This window comes from Ailuropoda melanoleuca, chromosome 14 (assembly GCF_002007445.2).
Source record: "Ailuropoda melanoleuca isolate Jingjing chromosome 14, ASM200744v2, whole genome shotgun sequence".
Lineage (NCBI taxonomy): Eukaryota > Metazoa > Chordata > Mammalia > Carnivora > Ursidae > Ailuropoda > Ailuropoda melanoleuca.
In genome coordinates, this window is record NC_048231.1 from 10,120,020 (window position 1) to 10,139,730 (window position 19,711).

Consider the following 19,711-nt stretch of genomic DNA (forward strand, 5'->3'; position numbering starts at 1 on the left):
AATTATTACTGGAGGGGTGCCTGTGTGGCTCAGTCAGTTAAGCATCTGCCTTCAGCTCAGGTTGTAGTCTCAGAGTGCTGGGATCGAGCCCCACCTCTGGGCTCCCTGCTAAATGGGAGCCTGCTTCTCCTTCTCCCTCTGTCACTCTCTGCTCATGCTCTCTCTCTCTCAAATAAGTAAATAAAATCCTTTTAAAAAAAGTATTACTAGAAGCAAAAAAAGGACTCTCTTCTTTAAAAGACTTTATTTATTTATTTATTTATTTATTTATTTATTTATTTATTTATTTAGTGCAAGTCGGGAGAAGGACTGAGGGAGAGAGAGAATCTCCAGGAGACTCCACACTGAGAGTGGAGCCTGACACAGGGCTCAACCCCATGACCCTGAGATCATGACCTGAGCCAAAATGGAGAGTCAGACACTTAACCAACTGTGCCACCCAGGTGCCCCAAAAAAGGACATTTTGAAAGAATAAAAAAGTGAATCCATCAGAAAGACATAGCAATAATAAACATATATGCATCTAACAACTGAACTCAGAAATACATGAAGTAAAAACTGACAGAATTGAAGGGGAGTAATAGACAATTCAACAATAGTACTTGGAGATTTAATACCCACTTTCAATAATAGATAGAACAACTAGGCAGAAGGTCAACAAGGAAATAGAAGACTTGAACAACACTATAAATCCTAGACCTAATAGGCATTGTAGAACATTCTACTCAATAATAGCAGGTACACGTTCTTCTCAAGTGTACATGGAACATTCTCCTCGATAGACCATATATTACCCCACAAATTGATCTTGAAGGAAAACATGTATATGTCTCTAGTCACAGTGGAATAAAATTAGTAATCAATAATAGAAGAAAATGTGGGGAATTCTCAAATGTGTGCAAGTTAAATGCACACTCACACACACTCCTAAATAAGAAATAAGCCAAAGAAAACATAAGGGAAATTAGAAAATACTTTGAGAAAGTGAGAACAAAAATACAACACACCAAAACTTATGTGATGCAACTAAATCAGTGCTTGAAGGGAAATGTATAGCTTAAGTGTCTATATTAAAAAAGAATTTTATTGCATATAAGTAATTCCTCAATAAAATTGATATTTATTTATTTATTTATTTTTAAAGATTTTATTTATTTATTTGACAGAGATAAACACAGCCAGCAAGAGAGGGAACACAGCAGGGGGAGTGGGAGAGGAAGAAGCAGGCTTATAGCAGAGGAGCCTGATGTGAGGCTCGATCCCATGATGCTGGGATCACGCCCTGAGCTGAAGGCAGCCGCTTAACAACTGTGCCACACAGGCGCCCCAATAAATTTGAGATTTAATATAGAAAGAATGACCCATATTCTTTGACTGTATACATTTGTATGCTATCTATATATGTGTAGTCACTAAATTCTCTCTGATGTTAGTATAATTTGGGAAAAATCACTAACTCTTTCAAATCTCATGTAAAAGTCATTGGAAAAAAAAACCCAACATGGTTTTTAAAAATATAGGAACAAATATTAAGCTTATAGTTAACTATATTCATGCCAAAGTATTTAGGGGAAAGTCCACTGATGTTTCCAATTGACTTTGAAATGCAACAACAAAAAAAATATAACATGGGCTGATGGTTGGATGGATAAGTGATAAAAACAAGTCTAATAAAATATTAATGGTAGAATCTACTTGATAGGTTTATGGGCACCCACTATAAAATTCTTTCAACTTTGCTGTATGTTTGAGAATTTTCATAATAAAATGTTGGGGAAAAAATAATAAATTCAAAATGCCATTCTGACCCTGAAAAATTGCTATCATAATTTACTAAGTTAATGTCCTATTGGTCTGAGGAAATTAATGTTTTCTTTAGGGAGCTAGCTCTTTTAGTTTATATACTTTGGGAACCTGATGTATTATAGATAAACATTTTTTAAATAATCACCAGAGAGATGTTATAAAAGAGTATGGGGAATAAGATCTTGTAGCCTCAGGGCCAAACTTTCTAGAAGAATCTTCTGAGTCTAGAATTATATTTCATTAGCAATTCAGATCAACTTAATTTCTGCCCCTAATTTCTGTAGGGAAAGTTGTGAAACAGGCCATATGTAGATAAATTAATAAGTTCATGCCTGCTCAAATATGGTTCATTTTTCCACCCTGTCATTTTCCAGTACTATATTACTTCTACAGATCTTACGCCACTATTTTGAGAAAGCAGTTTAGATGCCATGAAACTCATTCTCTACTCTCCCCTCATAATTTGGCAAAGCTGTTGGTACTGACACTTCAGCATTCCACGGAGAGTGATTTTCCAAGGGATGAAGCAGATTCTAATCAGTATACAATTCAGATGCGGACTGGGAGCTGGACCTCTGCCACCTTTCCCTCCAGCTCTCTTAACACAATGACTAGGGAATTCCTTTGAGGATCTCTGGGTATACTTCAAGCCTCCCTGTCCTTGTGGCCTCCATCCAGCCACAGAGATCTTCCTGTCTGGAGCATTTCCGAGCCTTCTGTCCCTAGGGTGGAGAGTTCAGCTCAACCTGGGGAAGACACAGAAGACTTGGGGTTATCAAAAGCCTGTTGAATTATCTGATGCAAGACTGACTGGCTTGTTTGCCTCCCTGGCTGTCTTCCTGGGCTTCAAAGCAGCTGAGAAAACAACCTTTTTCTAAGTCTTGGACAAGGAGGAAAATCCCTGGCATGAAGGATTTCTGTCGCAGACCCTTGGCACAGCTAGAGGAAAGGTTTGTTTAGCTTAGCAATGGGTTTTATTAGCCCAGGCATCCAGTTGAAGTGAGATAATAGGGTCCCTGTTGAAGGACATTTCAGAGTCAGTAGGTTTCCTCCCTTGCTTCTCAGAAGGACCCCTGCATGCAGATGAAAGTACCGGATGCATTCAACAAGGACATCACTGCTGAATTCATCAACAACCACATAATCTTGCTGAACACAGAGGAGACTGAGACAGGGTTAAATAAGTACCAAAATAGGAAATTGCGGATGGATGTAAAGTCCTATTTCTCAGCTATCTCAATTGCTTCTCACCCCAGTTGTCTTGGCTCAACATATTACATTGTTTTTAGGCTCTTAATTTTGTAACGGAGAGCAAGGATAGAAAGAAAGCCAGGCCTACCACCTGCCCCTACAGGAAGAATTTCTTCTGCTTATTCTTTTATTCTGCCAGCTGGTTTTATTCTACCCTTCACCCCCAATCAATGTGAGATTTGGGGTAGTGAGTGGGAAGGGGAAGGAAATAGAAGAGAGGAAGAATTCATTAGCAGTGTTCAAGGAAGCCTGCCTGGCACAAGAATTAGAGAAGAGAAAGTGGAAGAATTGGTGCCAATTACCCTCAGCACATGGCTGCTTATTCATGTCTACTTTCCTGTGCCATAAAGGCAAAACTCACTTTTTCCTAAAGTTGGGACTGTATTGCAGGAACTCAGTTAAACTGCCAGGACCAGAACTCTGTAAAAGCAGCCTGCAGGACAGCCTATGCCCAAGGTTCCTGACATCTTTTTGCCATCTGCTCCACACTAGCCTTCCTGACCACCCATGAAGGAGAAGGCCTGGACTCGGTTGCTCCAGATAAGGGGACAGTCGCACCTACACTTTAGAAGGACACAGGCACTATCCCTAGAAGGTGTCACCATACTGGAGGAGGCCTGAGGTTCCTATGGCCAGCACTTTCTGTTCTATGGCTCCTTTTCCACTTTCTGATCCTCTTAGAAGTGGGATCAGGCCAGGAAAAACATGTGATGCTATAGCAAGCTGAAACCAAAGACTTGACTTTGGACCTGCCCAAGCTGAGAATCTTGGCAGTGATTGACTGGGCAGGCTGCTCCTTTGTATGCCATCTTCTGTCTCCCAACTCTGGGGAGAGGTACCAGCTAAGTCCTCAAAGTGGGTATGAGTCAGGGCTTCTGAGGGTCACCAGTTTGTGCATTTATTCACTCCTCCATTGTCGGGTTTTATAATTGAGCTTCTATTATGTATTTGGCCCCATACTGGAGTTTGGTGGGACTAGGAAAAGCAGCAATGATGTTGATGGTCTCTACCTTCAAATACATGGCAGTGAGTCCAGGTAACATTAACTGTGAAACCGTGGAGAAAGCAGTAAGCACTATTCGAGAGGTATAGATGAAGTGTGATGGGATTAGAGACGGATTACCTCAGGCTGGAGACATTGGCATAAGCTTTCTGGGAGAGGTGGCATTTGTATGGGGTTCAAGGAATAGGTAGGATTTGGACATTGGGAAATGAAGGGCAAAAACAAGACTGCCAGTGTGGAAGCTTGTGAACATCCAAGGCAACCTGCATGGATGCCCTATCCAGTTCCCTTCTGTGTCTTGAATTGTGCAATATCCATGCTGCAGAAAAAAATGTCCTTATTTGCTGTTATATATTCTGCCTCATTTGATGTATTATCCTGGATAAGTAGATTGATCTGTGCATGATAAATTGGGGGCTGCCATCATGGTGGTTAAAAGTATGGACTATCGAACCAGCTGGCTTGGGCTGGAATCCTGACTTCAGCACTTATATAAGCCAACTACCTCAAGGGGTTGTTGTTTTCTTATCATCATCACCATCACCATCACCACCACATCATTACTGTGGGAACTGCGGAAGGCTCCCTCACCCACACCAATCCTGTAGGATTTTCCACCATTTTAGATCCATTACTCTCCTTCGAGAGTCTTATATTTAAGTGAAAACACCAGAAAGGGTAACACTGGAAGGTTTAAATCAGCTGTCACCTGATCAGAGCTAAAGAGAATCCATTGACAGTTAATTTGCTCGGAGCCAAATAGGCACCTGAAGGGACATAAAAAAAGGAGAATAGGGTTTGTAAGGGGAAGCTAGTGAGCTCCAAGGACGGATTTCCCCTTCCACATTTTATTTAAAATATGTAGGCCTCTGTGTTTTCACTTGTAAATTAGGAGAAACCTTTACACATACAGCACAGGGATAAAGTAAAGAACAGTGAGGAAAATGCCCGTCAATCATTTTAGGAGCCCACTTTGTACAAAGTACTGGATTGGGCCCTAAAAAAAGGATGGGTGTGGGATCAAAGAACAAGCCCCTGATCTTTGCAATCCCATCGAGAATTCAGAACATACACCTAAGAAATAAATTGAGGTAGAAATAGATAGCAATCCTTTAAAAAATGCAAATGCACACAGTGCAAATTGAATCTGCTTGGCCCAACAATAAATGTTTACTGATGAATGGATTGAAAGAATGAATGAGTGCTCAGGAATGAGGAACTCATAGTAGAACGTCAATGTGAAAAAAAGCCCAAAGGCCTAAAGTCTTCTCTGTATTGTCTGTGTTCTGCCACCAGAATGTCAGCTCCATGAAAGTAAGGACCTTTTCTGTCTCACCCCTCTGCTATATCTATCCCCTGCATCTAGAACGGTGCCTAGCACAAAGGAAGGTGCCCAGTAAATATTTGTGGGTTGAATAAATGCATGGATAGATGCGTGGGTGGAGCGAGTAATGGAAATTAACTCCAGATAGTAGTGGGTGGGATTTGGGACCCAGCACACCTATACCTTAAATGCTCCTCCAAAGAATTTTAAAATTTTGATGACCACTTTGCTTGAAAGGATAGGTGAAGAGAGGAGAAAATATATTCATTACAGCATAAAGCTGAAATAGTCTGATATGAAGGAAACATTCAAGAAAAAACAACTTGGCTATTCGCAGTGGGGATAACAGCTCACAATAGCACACACCTGCCTTGTGGGGCCTTGGGCTTTCTAAGCCACAGTGTCTGCATTCATTCTTGCCCAACTACATATTTCTGTGAACGCTCAGAGGATTCTAAAGCCAACTTCACGATTGCACACAGGGTTGAGTATGATAAAAATTTTTCATTAGGACCCTGGAGTTTTACTAAGCAGCCCGACCCTCCCTGTAGGTCATTATTGAAGTAGGTGGAATGATACTTGACAACAGCACAAGTCATACAATGATTAGAACACCCCAAATTTATGGGATGACTGAACATCTGAAACAGAACAGTCCAAATTATCTGCTAGGGACAGTTGTTTGCTTTAGAAAAGGATAATTTGTAGTTTGAAAGGCAGAAAGGCACAAGGGCATGGGATATTCATTCAAGTCTTCAAAAGGGAAGACTGTATGCATTCACAAAGATGCATGGCAAGCATCACTTTTTCTCTGAACTCTGTTGGGCTAGAAAACAAATTTACACTCCCCCTCTCTACTGTATAATACTATGGAAACTTCAGATTAGAAAACTCGTATTAAAAAGAAAGAAAGAAAGAAAGAAAGAAAAAGAGAAAAAGAAAGAAAGAGAAAGAAAGAAAGAAAGAAAGAAAGAAAGAAAAGAAAGAAAGAAAGAAAGAAAGAAAGAAAGAAAGAAAAAGAAAGCAAGCCCATATTAAGAGCAATATGCACCTTCACCCCAGACCTCTTAACATCATGTTTGCATTGAAGTGTTTGTGGTTGCGGGTTGCTTTGCATGTTTAACCACTTAATGGTTCTCCTCCAGTTATTCTCTTTTTTGTCGGTTTCCCCTTTGGAATTTAGGCTCTGATCCAAATACATTGCACCCAGTATGGTTTGCTGAATGAGAAGAAAAGGACCATCACTTCTCTTGTTCCAGATACTGCGTCTCCACTGATACAACCTGAGACCACACTAGATTTTTCATCCCGCAACCAACTCACACTGAACTGTAGTTAACTAGCCCTCCTAATCCATTTTCTGAATGCTAAATCTCATGTCCTCCATTCTGTAACCAGTAGTTGGTCCTCTGTCCTCAAGGACAAGGCCTTACACATGTTTCAATAAAATTTCATTCTAAAATAGAATGAACCTTCTAACCAAACTGAGATTTGAAGGATATTGAGAATTTGTTACATTTTTTGCTGAAAATCAGATATTTCATGTCGGTGGTAGCTCTCTCACCTATTAATCTGGAAGTTCTTCCCAAAAAAAGGAAGTGGGATTCATCTGACATAGCTGATCACTTCCTCTTTCTAACTGCATACGAATCATCTTTTGATAACCCATTTTAAACCCTGCTCAGGAAGAACAGGACATTAATCGATGACCTGTCGGAACCCTGTGAATCCCTGGAAGGGAGGTCCTTCCAGGTGTGAGGTCCCTCCAGGTGAGGCCCTCCTGGCTTACTCACAGTGAGCATTGTGCTTGCTGGGAGTGGAAGCATTCAAATGATGGAGGCAGCACCGCTGAGCTGGAGGCTGAGGCTTAGATCCCATTTGTTGTGTTGCATTGGAATATCACCTCCTTTTCTCCCCCTGAGTCTCAGTTTTGCAATCTATCAAATAAAAAGAGTAATATAATTTTCAAAAATATAGTATGATACTTTATTTATTTATGTCCTTTTGGTTTCATGTCCAATTGCTTCATGCAGACAATAAAGATCTGAGGTTTGGGATATGTTTAGTTTATTTCTATTGCTCTTTGATCCAAAGGATTTCTATTTCTTTTCTCCATTTCCTTTTTTCCCATTCTTTCTGACACAGCTGTGGTTGAGGCCCTTGTCATCTCATCCCTGAGTTATCACAGTAGCTTTCTAATTGGCTCCAGGTCTCTTGCCTCTTGCTTCTTCGTCTTACATTCTTCAGTCAGGCTAATTTCCTGGAACCCAGCTGCTCAAAATGTGGACTATGGAGCACAGCATCAGCATCTCTCAGGAGCTTGCTAGAAATGCAGATTCTCAGGCCCCACTAAAAACGTACTGAATGAGAAACTGCATGTCAGCAGGACCTGTAGATGATTCACACTCACATTAAAGTTCGAGAAGCACCATCCTCTCTTCTGTTGCACTGTTCTTCTACCAAGGGCCATCTGTAAACTTCACATTGAACCATCCCTAAACTATCTTTGTCAGAAAGGTTCTGTCTAATTTTCAGGTGACATGTTTTGGACATGAAGATGCAAATGCCCACCTGTACCGTCTACTCATTGGTTCTAAGGATGATGAGCAAGTTTATCTAGATAACTTTGGAGCAGTAGTAAAAATTATTGAGATTTAATTTGAGTTGAATCCTTTAAAAGTAAAGTATTTTTGTTTTTGATGAGTGAAAATCAAGGGAAGCACTTGGGAAGCATATGTGATGAGTTGTTTGGAAATGTTTTTGATAGCTTGACCCAATGACAGAAATTTTATATATTTAATTTAATCCTCACAGTAATCCCATTTAGGTGCGTGTTGTTATCCCCATTTTACATGTGAGGAAATGGAGAATCCGAAAGGTTAGATTGCGCAGAGCCGCAGTATTTGTTAGAATTCAAGCTATATGCACCGTAGTAACAAAACTATTGGGAATTCAGTGGTTCAGACAGGTGGCTCTATCTTGAGATGGGCAGGTGACCCCAGGTGAGAAGCATGGATGCTTTATGAGGTCACCCTACTCCCTTCTCCTGTGTTGCTTATCTCCCAGGATGTCCACCTCAATGGGGTTGAAGCTGGTTCCTCCCTGCCCTTGGGAAGAGGGAAAGGGAAAATGGAGAGCACATCATTATTTAGTGAAAACATAAGTTTTCAAAGTACTGGAAGTGCTGTCTGTCACTTGCACTCACGATCTCTTAATCAAAGCTTGGTCACATGGCCACACCCAGTTGCAAAAGAGGCAAAGAAATGTTGAAACCTGGGGAGTTATTAACTACAAAGAAGAAGGGAGAGTGGCTATGAGGGGAAAATTTCAGGCCTTGCCATAGGCACCAAGCTGATTAGTGGAAGAACCAAGATTCAAATTCTGTGACTACAGCCTGTGATCTTTCCACCACATTATACCACTGTTTCTCATAGTTGACAGTCAGTAAATGTTTGTTGAACTGAGATAAACTGAGATATTACATGTAAGCCTTTTGGTTATTTGAAAGTACTTCTTCCTTCTCTCTTGCCTCCCTGATTACCTAAGTGGCTCTGTACTAAACTGTCACTATCTTTGACTATGTTACTTTGTAAAGCAGGAAACTGATTTTCATCTTCCTTCAAGAGAATTGTTATAACAAAATAATCCACCAGTCCTTAGAGCTACTGTGGAACCAAATGAAGTATGGTAATAGTCGTTAATGGTAATCATCTTTTTAATGACCAAATGGCTATCCCTTTTAAAGTAGGGATTTTGTTAAAAGAATGCCAGTGCTCAAAATATTTTTGATATTTTGTATTGCCTGGCGTATCAGTCAGCTCTTGTTGCAATGATGCTTCATGAGAACCACACCAAAATCTCAGAGGCATGCAATAATAAGCATTTAACTAATGGGTATGTGGGTCTCCTGGGGGTCAGCTCTTTAGACTGGGGCTGGCTGGCCAGCACTGCTCCAGATGTCTCTCAGTCTCCTTCTGAGAGAGCGGGTTAGTGTGGACGTGTTTTTCCCTGGCAGCTAGCAGAAACATAAGAAAGCAAATGAAGATATGGGAGGCTTCTCGAAGCCTAGGCAAAGAACCTATTAGGAAAGCAAGTTACATGGCCAAAACCATGGTCCAGGACCATGGGAAACACCCACACCCTAAGTAAGAGGAAATGTGGTCACATGGCAAATGGTGTGAATACAGACTTGGTGAAGGTTGGGGCCAAGAAAGCAAATTAATCATAGCTTTGCTTTTACTGAGTTATTTTGAATATTTATAATAACGGTAAATCTTTATCTTTTGAGGGTAGTTTTGAATTTCTTTTTAGCAAAATAGCTAAATTTATGAATAAGATTAGAGAATCAGTTTAGGTTTGTCTTTGGCCAGAAAGGTAGGTATTTGAGCATGTGAAATAAAATAATGAAACATTTCTAGAAGAACCGGCTAAAGAGTATGGTATTCAGTGGCAGAATAGTTGGGATAAATGTATAGCTTTCCTAAGTGACCAGCTGATGGAAGGAATAATACTCATTTGGTTCTAAAATAATTTTTTTAAATAAACTTTATGGGCTTATAGTCACATGTTCCCACTTTGTCTCGAAGTGGGAAGGGGAGTCAATAGAGGTTCATCTCTGATCTCCCCTTTGACCAACCCTGGGAAAATATGTTTTATGTGCAGATTCTCATCGCCAAGTCCCCTCTGGCTCCCTTCACTTCATTTGCCTACACCATCAAGAAGGAAGGCCTGGTTCTTTAAGGTAAGATCCTTGGATTAAGCCATTTCTTTAAGCTGATTGTGCTCAGTGCTGCCTATGGCTGGTGATAATTACTGCTATGTTCCCGATAGAAACTACTTTGGGACAGAATCAAAGGCCAAGATGAATTTTCCCATGATATTTATCCTGATGAGATGGAAGAGATTGGCAATTGTGGCAAGAACTTAACAGAAGGTAGAGGTGGGGCTGAGGGAGAACCGTAGAATTTCCTAACAGAGTACGACAAAGAATGAGGGTTAAGGCTCCAGTCTAGGAACTGCCACCCCCCAGGTCTCTTCACAGATCCTATGGAGTGAGGAAGCAGGAGGTAAGCCTCTGACACCAGTGTGGAAGGCCTGAAAAACCGTCTGGTCTGGCCGCCTGTGGGGCACTTGGTCATGGCTCCATGAGCACTACATCCTCGGCCTCTTTCTGGTCCCTTTACCCAAGTCCTGACTGGGATCAGGCCTTGCTGACCTGCTCTGGTGAAATGGGCCTGGGACTCAGGAGGGATGGAGCTCTGACTCATGGTAGAGTGCCCCCAGGCTACAGCCTGGAACTCCCTGATTTAGAGCGGTGGTTCCCAGATGCTGGATCTTCTGGTGACTGCAGAAAATAATGACATGAGAGGGAAATTCAGACACCATTGAACTTACTCCACAGAGCCAGATGTCCAAAGCTGCTTTGTAGGTTGAGAATGGTCCCCACCGAAGTGCTCGGATGCACATCTGTCCCCCACTGTCAGGCAGGAGGCCCTCCCCACAGAATGCACAGGTGAACATCTGGCCTGAACCCCAGGGGAGCCTATTGGCATTGCTGTTGATGGGAGGAATATCTGCCCTTCAGGATTTTTGTAAACTGAGTACTTTTCCCAGGTTTATGAAACAGGGCGAGTCCTTACTATATTCCCATGGAGACACATTTCATTGCAAAGATCTAGCAGGAGTTTTGTAGGACAGGCCGGAGTGTTCATGCTTTGGACTGAGGAACAGGCTGCAGCCTTCCCTTTCCTTCCCCTTCTAAAACGTCCGCTGCTTAATGGACCCGGAAAGCAGCTTGTTTGTTTGGTGAGGCTGAGCCCCACAGCAGGGACTCAGGTCCAGGGAAATTTGGGGTAAGAACCACTGACCCTTGGCTCTTAGCCTTTGACTTATGCTATCCAAGTTCCTTAGTAAATATTTTTTTTACAATTGCAAATATTGTTTTCTGACAAAGAAGCAGAGATTTTAAGACCAGATTAAGCAAAGCAAACAGCAGGCCCCTTTGTTACATATTCTCTAAGGGTGTATAACTAATAAGCAATCAGAAAGCTGAATTTTTATTTACCCAGGACACGGTGTGGCTTTTGGCTCTTCATTTTTAGAGGCTTTCTTAAAAGATTAGAAATGGACTAAGTAGCAAATTTAGATGAAGATTTTAAGAAATTCTATGGATGATTAGAAGGGAATTTCAGGAAGCAAAGAGGCAGTTCTGCCCAGATGGCTTGTATCGAGAGCCTTGATACAGTGCCTCGATCTTGATCACTGGGCCTTTTGGTAAATAGCATTTCTAAGCCTAACCTAATCTGGATAACTTTTAGGAGTAATATTTGTGAGAACAAGATTCACAGAGTTGCCTTTCTGACACTCACTGCTAAGAACATGATTTTGACAGGATATAGGAAGTTGTGGAGAGAAATTAGAGGCTAGAAGTAAAATGAATTGGTAGAGGTTAAGTATCTGCAGAAACTATTAGAAAAAGCCAGAAAACCAAGGAGAAGGTGGATTACTAAAGGAGGCTGACCTATAGCTGTGTGTCCAGGAAAGAGAAAAATTCAGGGAAGTATCCAATGATGCAGGAGCCCCAAGCAGTAAATAGAAATGTCTGGGAGACCACAGTGCCTCACCTGGTTGCTTTTGAGGCTTTTTCTTGACCCTACTGTCCCAACTACACCTCCCTCCGTAAGGTTTTCTGAGGCAGCAGAATCCTTGTGCCCCTAGCAGGAACGCCACTGACTACAAACCTCTGGGCACGCCCTCCCCAATAGCTATGTGCTCCCAAGACTTCGGGAAAACAAAAAGCTCCAAACCTGAGAAAAATGGAGATCCCTCCTTTAGTGGAGAGACCCCGTGGATTTCTGTTCCAGCTCTGGTGTGATCTTGAGAAAAATCTCTGTCACCCTAGTTTTGTCAGCTTGAAAATGACAATGTTGACCTTGATTCAGCGCTTTGCAAACTGTGTTGCAACCCGCTGGTGGGTCATGAAGTGAAATGAATGAGTCACAACCAGAATTTTAAAAAATGAAGTAGAGGAGAATAGAAACTATCAGATTACATCCCACGTATTGCACTCTTTCGTGAAATATTTCTTGTGTGACTGTGTGTGTGCATTATGAATTTGTGTATACGCAGTGCAAAATGTTTTTCTTACTTGGACTGTCATCATTGGCTTGGGTGACCTCTAATGGCCTGGGTGACCTCTAATGGCCTTAACCCTTTGGCTTATCTGATTCTCCTAAGGAGGTGGCGTACTTCTCATCACTTAGCTCAGTACGGTTGTATCTTGATATCTCCACGCACCAGAACATAAAAGTTTATTCCCCCCTCCAACTTTTACCAGATGACTGAGCTAAAAACAAAACAAAAACAAACAGAAAACATCAAAAACAAAAAAACACCACCTGCGCAATTCCCCAGGTTTAAGGCAAAGAAACCTTTGATTCTTGGATGGTAACCCTGGAAAGATACCAGCAGCCAAACCAAGAAGCTTTCCTTGTGTGAGGGGTTGCTCTGGCATGATAGGCCAAGTTGGCATGGAGGTTGGTTGGTACCTAGTGCTGGGCAATTGGCGGGTGGGGGGGCAATGCAATCCACATCTGAGGGGCAGAGAGACAGAGAGGGGAAGGGCTGGAAGAGTGAGGCAGCTCCCCCAGTACTGAGTAAAAAGGAAATTGCCAGCCCAACCCCTTGGGGCTGGATGTTCGGTATTTGTAATGGAGCCAGCCTGGAGTGGTGGGAAGAAACAATTCATACAGGCTACCCTTTTTCCCAGGGGTTAGTGAATGTGGGAATGATCCCTCAGTGCCTTTTATCCCCTTAGCAAATCCAAGATTCCTACCGGTCTGCTAACCAGGAGGTTTTATAATACCTGAAGTGCTCCTGTGTGCAGAAGCAAAGGCTAGGAATAAAAGGTGAGGCCAAAATTCGATTTCCCAGCTCCGCAGGCCTTTCCCCTCACCAGTTCTCAAGGATTAGGATGCTAAGAAGAGCCGGCTATTGGGGGCCTTATACCCTTCCTGCCCCTTTGTTCCCTGGGATGGGAGGAACAATGCAGCGGCAGGCCAGAGAGACTGAGGGGCCTGGTTAGAGATTTCTCAGGCTGCTTTTTGAAATACTTGAAGGAGCCGGTCAGTGCTATTGTTGTCGTAAAATAGAAAGCGGAACTATTCTCCTTTTGCAAAAAAGGGGAAAGAGAGAGAGAGAGGAAAGAAAGAAAGAGAAAGAAAGAAAGAGAAAGAAAGAAAGAAAGAAAGAAAGAAAGAAAGAAAGAAAGAAAAGAAAGAAAGAAAAAGGCAAGAAAAGAAAGTGAAAGTAAGAAAAGAAAAAGTAAAAGAAAATCCACCGTCCTGGTATTTTCGGGAAGCTGCCTGGCTCAGGCCATTACCATGGTAATGCTGTGCTGTTTGCATCTTCTTTGTGTGTCCTGCACTTGTCCAGATCCTGCCCTCGTGGTTGGGCTCAACACCCTGGAAATACTTGGCCCCAAAGGGCTAGAAGCTCACAGCCACCAGCTTGCTGATGGTTCAGACTCTGAGAGGGGCCAGGTCCCGGCAGAGGGGGAGACAGCCCTTTTGTGCAACTGAGGTGGGAAAGGTGGAGGGTGTGGGGGTAGCTCCATGAATCCTTTTCTCCTTTTGTCCCCAGAGTTCACCATGAAAGCCCCAGCGCCCACTGGGTAGAAAAGCTTAGAGTTTTGGCTGGCTCAGAGTGACGACGCTAAGGAGTGCGGGAATGTAGGGGAGGGGGGAAAGCAGGAGCTGGCTTTGGGAATCAGCCTTACTGGGGCGGGCCCACAAAACCGCATGGCCGCAGAAGGGAAGGGAGCGTTTACAGTGAACTCCAACTTGACCCATATTCTGCTCTGGTTGTGTTCTTTTTTTCCCCAACAAGCCTCAAACATTGTGGCCCTCAGAACGCAGCTGGGACCTCTGGACCTCTGTGTCAGGCCAGAAATAAAGATTAAGATTCTGTAATTGAAAACAGACAGGCTGTGTTGCTGATCTGCAGGAAGCCTGGGGAAACCCCAAGGCCAGGCTCTCCCAGAGAGAGCCTGGCCTTCGGAGAGCCTGGCCTTCGTCCTGGCCTCATGGCAGAGGAGGCCTGTCAACTTGGTAAGGAAGGGGACTGGCCAGAGAGAGTGAAGAGGCCAGGTCAGCAGGGGCTCCTCCTTACTCTCCATTTCCTCAGGAATCTAGGGAGCTTTTGAAAAACAAGAGCCAGGTTGTTAAGGACGGAAGATAATGGCTTAGTTTCTTGGTAGGACCGCATTGTGGTTTTTATGTTGTTTTTTAAAAAATTAAAAATGACAGGTTGAATTGAATTCTGGTGCTGTCCTCTGCTAGTTTAAGTCTGAATGAGCAGCATAAATCTTGGGATGGAGCTGGGGAAACTCAGGGGAGCCCAGGGTACCCTGAGGTGGGTCCAGAGAAGACTGCAAATGAAGCTAGTTTCCTGTTTTTCCAACCACCTAATACAGGGAATCAGGAGAAACCAGAAAACAAGGAAACAATGATTTTTCTTAAAAGCTGGAAAGCTATGTACCTCATCTTTCTTGTAAAATCAAGAATGGTTGTTTGATCGCCTTTTGAAGCTTATTGGGAGAGGCATTAATCTCCTCTATTTGTTCCCTTGTCACAAAGTCAGGTTAGATTCTTCCACCCATTTTCTTAGTCACTGAGCCAACTGGATGATTTATTGAAAAATTCTTTTCCCCCAAATACCACCATCTAAGTTCATCAGATTTCAGTTGGAATTAGTAACCCATCTAAATGTTTTCTGCCCAGAAGATTCTCAATCCATTTCCATCCAGGTATGGAGGTCTGCTTGGTAAATACAGCCCCCACACCTGGCATAGCCTGGCATTCCTGTGGGAGCCTGGGCAGAGAGCCCTGGGATTCAATGGAGCAGAGAGAGTGAACTCCTCTCCCAGAGGTCACAGAGAAGAGGTCAGAGCAGGTCTGTCACGTTGTCCCTCGGCTGCCAGGTGCCCCTGCAGCCTCAGAAAGCTGGGGAAAGCCAAAGCATTGTCCTCTGTGGCTCCTGCCTGCCTGTCAGGGAGGAGCTTCCCCAGGGAAAATGAGGAAAGATGCCCTTCTGCCAGTTCTCCTCTTCTTTGACATTTACTTCACATCCCTGCCTCCGTGACATCTCCTCACAACAACCCTCTGCTTTGTTTACTTCTTTTATGCTGGCTATTAGCTTCAAAGAGACATTTTGTTTTCAGTGGGGGGGGGGGCGGAATATATATATATATATATATTTTAAATAAATATATATATTAACATACAGAACAGGACAGAATATAATAAAGCCCATGACTTGAACACCCAGAATTAGTAAATGTTAAAATTTTGTCACATTTGCTTCAGATCATTTTTTATTATAGGAATAAAACTTGACAAAATAAAAAACTCCTTTGTACCTATCCCAGTCCATCCCTTCCCTACCTCACACTCTTCCACAGAAGTAAAAATTCTCCAGGGTTTGATATACATCCTTATCCTCGTGCTGAAGAACTTTTCTACATGTGTGTGAACCCACACATAATATAATGACTTGTTTTGAGTGCATTCCAAGTTTGCATAAATGGTTTATTGTACACATCTATTCCGCAACTTGTTTTTGTCACTTCGTGTTGTGTTTTTATAATTTATCCACATTGATACACATGGACTATGTTCTTTCACTTTAATGAGGTGTCCATATTCATTGTATGAATATACCACATTATCCATTTCCCTGTTGATGGAAATTTCAATCATTTGTTAACTTTGTGAATTCTGTTGCATGTGCTGCTTAGTATGCTGGTGTGAGGGTTTCTGTAGGTATATAGAAAAAGTGGAATGACTGGTCAGAGGGTATGCACATTTTAATCTTTACTATATATTCCCAAGTTGCTTTCCAAGGATTTTTACCAATTTAAACTTCCTCTGAAGGTAGTGGACCAATTTCTACGCAGCTGTGTGTAATTATAAGTTTGTTGTCATGTTTCCATGGGTAGCCTTCTTTGTATTCTTTATGGATGCCTCTTTTATCTCTGCCATTGGGGTATAATCTTTCCATAGTCTCTAGAGGGATCTTCTGCACAACACATGTGCTTTATGCATATACTTCCATGATTAGTTGACAAAAATCACTTTAATTCCTCCCAAAGTTAGCTATATACACTTCCAAAAATGAGATTTTAGTTTTGTCCATCACCCTTATTTTCAGGTCAGTAGACTGAGTTCCAGAAAGGCAAAGTGGTGTTCACTACCTCAAAATTATGTTTGTAGCCCTTTTCAGGGCTGCAGAGCTCCTAAGATTTTATTAAATCAGAAATGGATTTGGATCCTCTCATCTTCCATCACGGCAGGGCCTCTGGTAACTTATCTCTCTGAGCCTCTGTTGGGATATTCCAGTCCTGTCCTGAATCTTGAATCTTGAAATCCCAAACTAAGCTGGATCAGTCACACTAATGTAAGCAATCCCTCAAGAAAGTTCTTGAGCTGGGTTGTAAGTTTGGCTGGGTGGAATCACAATCTAAATTAACAGTAGCATATAAAGTAGAGGCTTACTGCTTTCTCACATAGCATTGCAGAGGAATACAGTCCAGAGCTAGTATAGCAGCTCATCCCACATGTTTGTCAGAGGACCCAGACTCTTAGCTTGTTGCCCCATCACACCTAGGATGTTGCCTTTATTGTCATGGTCCACAATGGCTCAGCATCATGACCTCCATCCAGGTAGCAGAATTTGTATGGGGTAGAGAATGATGGTGGGAGGAAAGGGCATCCTTCTTCTTTTAAGGATATTAACCAGAAGTTACACACATTATCTCTACTTATATCATGTTGGCCAGTCTGTAGATATATGGGAAGAAGACTGGAAAATGCAATTTTTTATTTGGGTGTCCATGTGCCCAGCTAAGTTTTGGGAGTCCTTTTACCATAAGAGAGAAGGGGAGATGAATATTCAGTGACACAGCCCTTTTGGAGGAGCCCAGTTGCAGAGATTAGACCCCAGGGTGCAGTAGTACAGACCCTAGGGTTGGGCTCATAGCCTAATGTTGAAATGCAACATAAATATTGTATTGTAAATATTGTATGTTAAAAATGCTATCAGGACCCTCTTTGGTAGAGTCTAGAGCAGACAAGTAGGTTATCACAATCAGTAATGCCACCAAGGATCAGCACCAAAAATCTTGGTTCCCCCACCCAATAACAGGATCTCTTTCAAGCAGAAACTTTAGTATGTGTTTTGCTATTATACACTACGCAAGAAAGATACTTGAACAAGAGCTACTTGTGCTTATAGCACAAAGCAGGGTATGAATTTGGGTCCAAAGTCATAGACTAAACACATTTTCCCCCCAAAATGTTTTTTCCTGTCTCCACATTTTTTTAAACATGGAACAAAATGTCAGTTGGAATAAGGTTATAGAAAAAAAACTTTATTCCAAGGTCTGGACTATAGTTAGACTGGATCCACACTCTTAGAACCTGGAAGCCATTTGGCTATCTTTGCAGAGCTAACAATTTGCATTTGTGAAAATGCCCAGGTAATAATACTAAAAGATGTTAAATCAATTCAGGTTGTTGATTTTCTTTGAAAACTTCTTCCAAAAGGACTTGGTGTTCTTTCTGGAATATGATTTAAGCTCCATTTCAGTGAGTTTAGTTCAGCAGGTATTTGTTGAGGTATCTATTGTTTGTAAACTGTGGTGCTCAGGGAATATAAGCCTGGGGGGAGGGGGAACAATGGTCCCTCTCTTTTAGTAGTAGCTCAAAAACAAAATAAGTTTAATCAAAGGCAAACTGTGGCACCTATTACTGAGGCTCAAACCGTGTGATATGGATAAAGGAAATAGAATCATTTCAACTAGGATGACTGAGGAAGGTTCCTGAGAGTGTCTGTGTGTGTGTGTGGGGGGGGGGTAGTTTGAACTGGATGTCAGCCCCTGAATCCTGATGAAAATGGCATTCCATTGTCTCTTGATAGAGGCCAGTTTCTTTCCCTGTTTGAGGATAGATTTGGGAACCCTGGGGAATGCTGATTAGTGCCATGTGACTCATGTTGAATCATGCTGACTAATGTGTTCCAATGGATTGATTCAATAGTAAAGGGAATATTAAGAGGCAAGAGTTCAGATCCTGAATTCCACCATGTGATGAAATGTAAATCCCTTAGCCTGAGTACTTCATTTTTTTGTCAATTAAAATGTGCTCATGATGAGAATCTAACAAGTCACCTTGACTAGAAAGTGTTTTCCAAACCTCAGGGATAACAGAAATGTGTAACAACAACCCCCAGGACAGGCTTGTGCAACCGTGGGCTATTCATCGTGCACAGAGAACCGGCACATCCATCGCATGCTGCTCCCCAGCCACGCGAACCTTCTACCTCCTCACGCATGCCGCCAGAACTGACAAACAGTACTCTGCCCGCACGAAAACGGACAAATAGAGGAGCTTTTGAAAAATCTTCCTATCTACCTACTGGCGCAGCTGTGTTTTTCTCCAACAAATGTCACCACAGAACTAAAAGCTTGCATTGCACACACGGCTTTTTCTTTCTTTTGACATCTCCCCAGCTAGACTGCTTGAGAACCTGGCCTTCCGTGTCCAGATGTTTACTGAATTCTGAAGGCCCCCCAAAGGGCCCCGGTTCTTTTGTTGCCCTCCAAATCACTTCCCACAGAGACTGACCGATGTCCTGAAGGAGCCCTTCAATAGGGAGGATAAATGGAGGCAGATGAAGACATGACCCCCTGAGGCTCACCCACGTCCACGCTAACAAAGGGTCTGAGGCACAACCTTGTAAGGAGCATTTTGGTCAGCAGCGTCCCTTCGAGAGGCCACGTCTCCCCCACAGGGCTGCTTTCCATGGCTACCATCACAGTGGAAGGACTGGGCATTTGTTAAGGGCTGAGGTTTGCTAGGTGCAGCACAAAACGTCTAAATCATGGTCCCCTGTCTTTGTGAGGGCTTCCTGCTACAGATGGCAGCTGGCTTTCTCAGGGGAAACCTGGAGCTAGTGGAAGAAGCCGAAGAGGGGCTCCCACTTCTCTGGATGACCTCTCCCCACCCAGCCCAGACAGGGCTTTTGTCCATAGTTATCGGCAGTCAAGCCAGGGCTGCGGGACCTTACCCCACACCTAGGCTGTGTTTCTGGGTGTCTCTGGTTTGTGAGGCTGCTGGCTCCCTAGGTAATAGAAAGGTATGTATGTGTGGGGACTACAGCTGGAAGGAAAGTTTTATTTAGACTATTAGTGAGAAGTTAGTGCATTTCGTGATGACACTTTTTTTTTTCAAACTTATTTTTCTCACCCTCTTTTTTTTTTTTTTTCCTCC

General features: G+C 42.6%; 1 protein-coding gene and 1 long non-coding RNA gene across 12 annotated transcripts in view; one reads left to right on the top strand and one right to left on the bottom strand.

The window, feature by feature from the left end:
• Positions 1-19,711, top strand: part of RAD51B (RAD51 paralog B) — a 623,368-nt gene that overhangs the window by 534,601 nt on the left and 69,056 nt on the right. For 9 of the 11 annotated variants that reach the window (XR_004620514.1, XR_004620515.1, XM_034643366.1 and 6 more), the window contains one exon: positions 10,047-10,125. Coding sequence is in view for 9 of the 11 variants with exons in the window: in XM_034643366.1 (XP_034499257.1) it covers positions 10,047-10,124 (78 nt within the window). In the remaining 2 variants the exon portion in view is untranslated. Of the gene's footprint in view, positions 1-10,046; positions 10,126-18,639; positions 19,701-19,711 lie in introns of those variants that run through there. The other 2 variants (XM_019797261.2, XM_034643367.1) reach the window with 2 other exon arrangements.
• On the bottom strand, positions 1,714-12,304 carry LOC117796132. The gene is made up of 3 exons (XR_004620518.1): positions 12,191-12,304; positions 7,178-7,321; positions 1,714-2,552 (listed from the first exon to the last, which is right to left on the bottom strand). It is a non-coding gene; the product is annotated as an uncharacterized LOC117796132 (long non-coding RNA).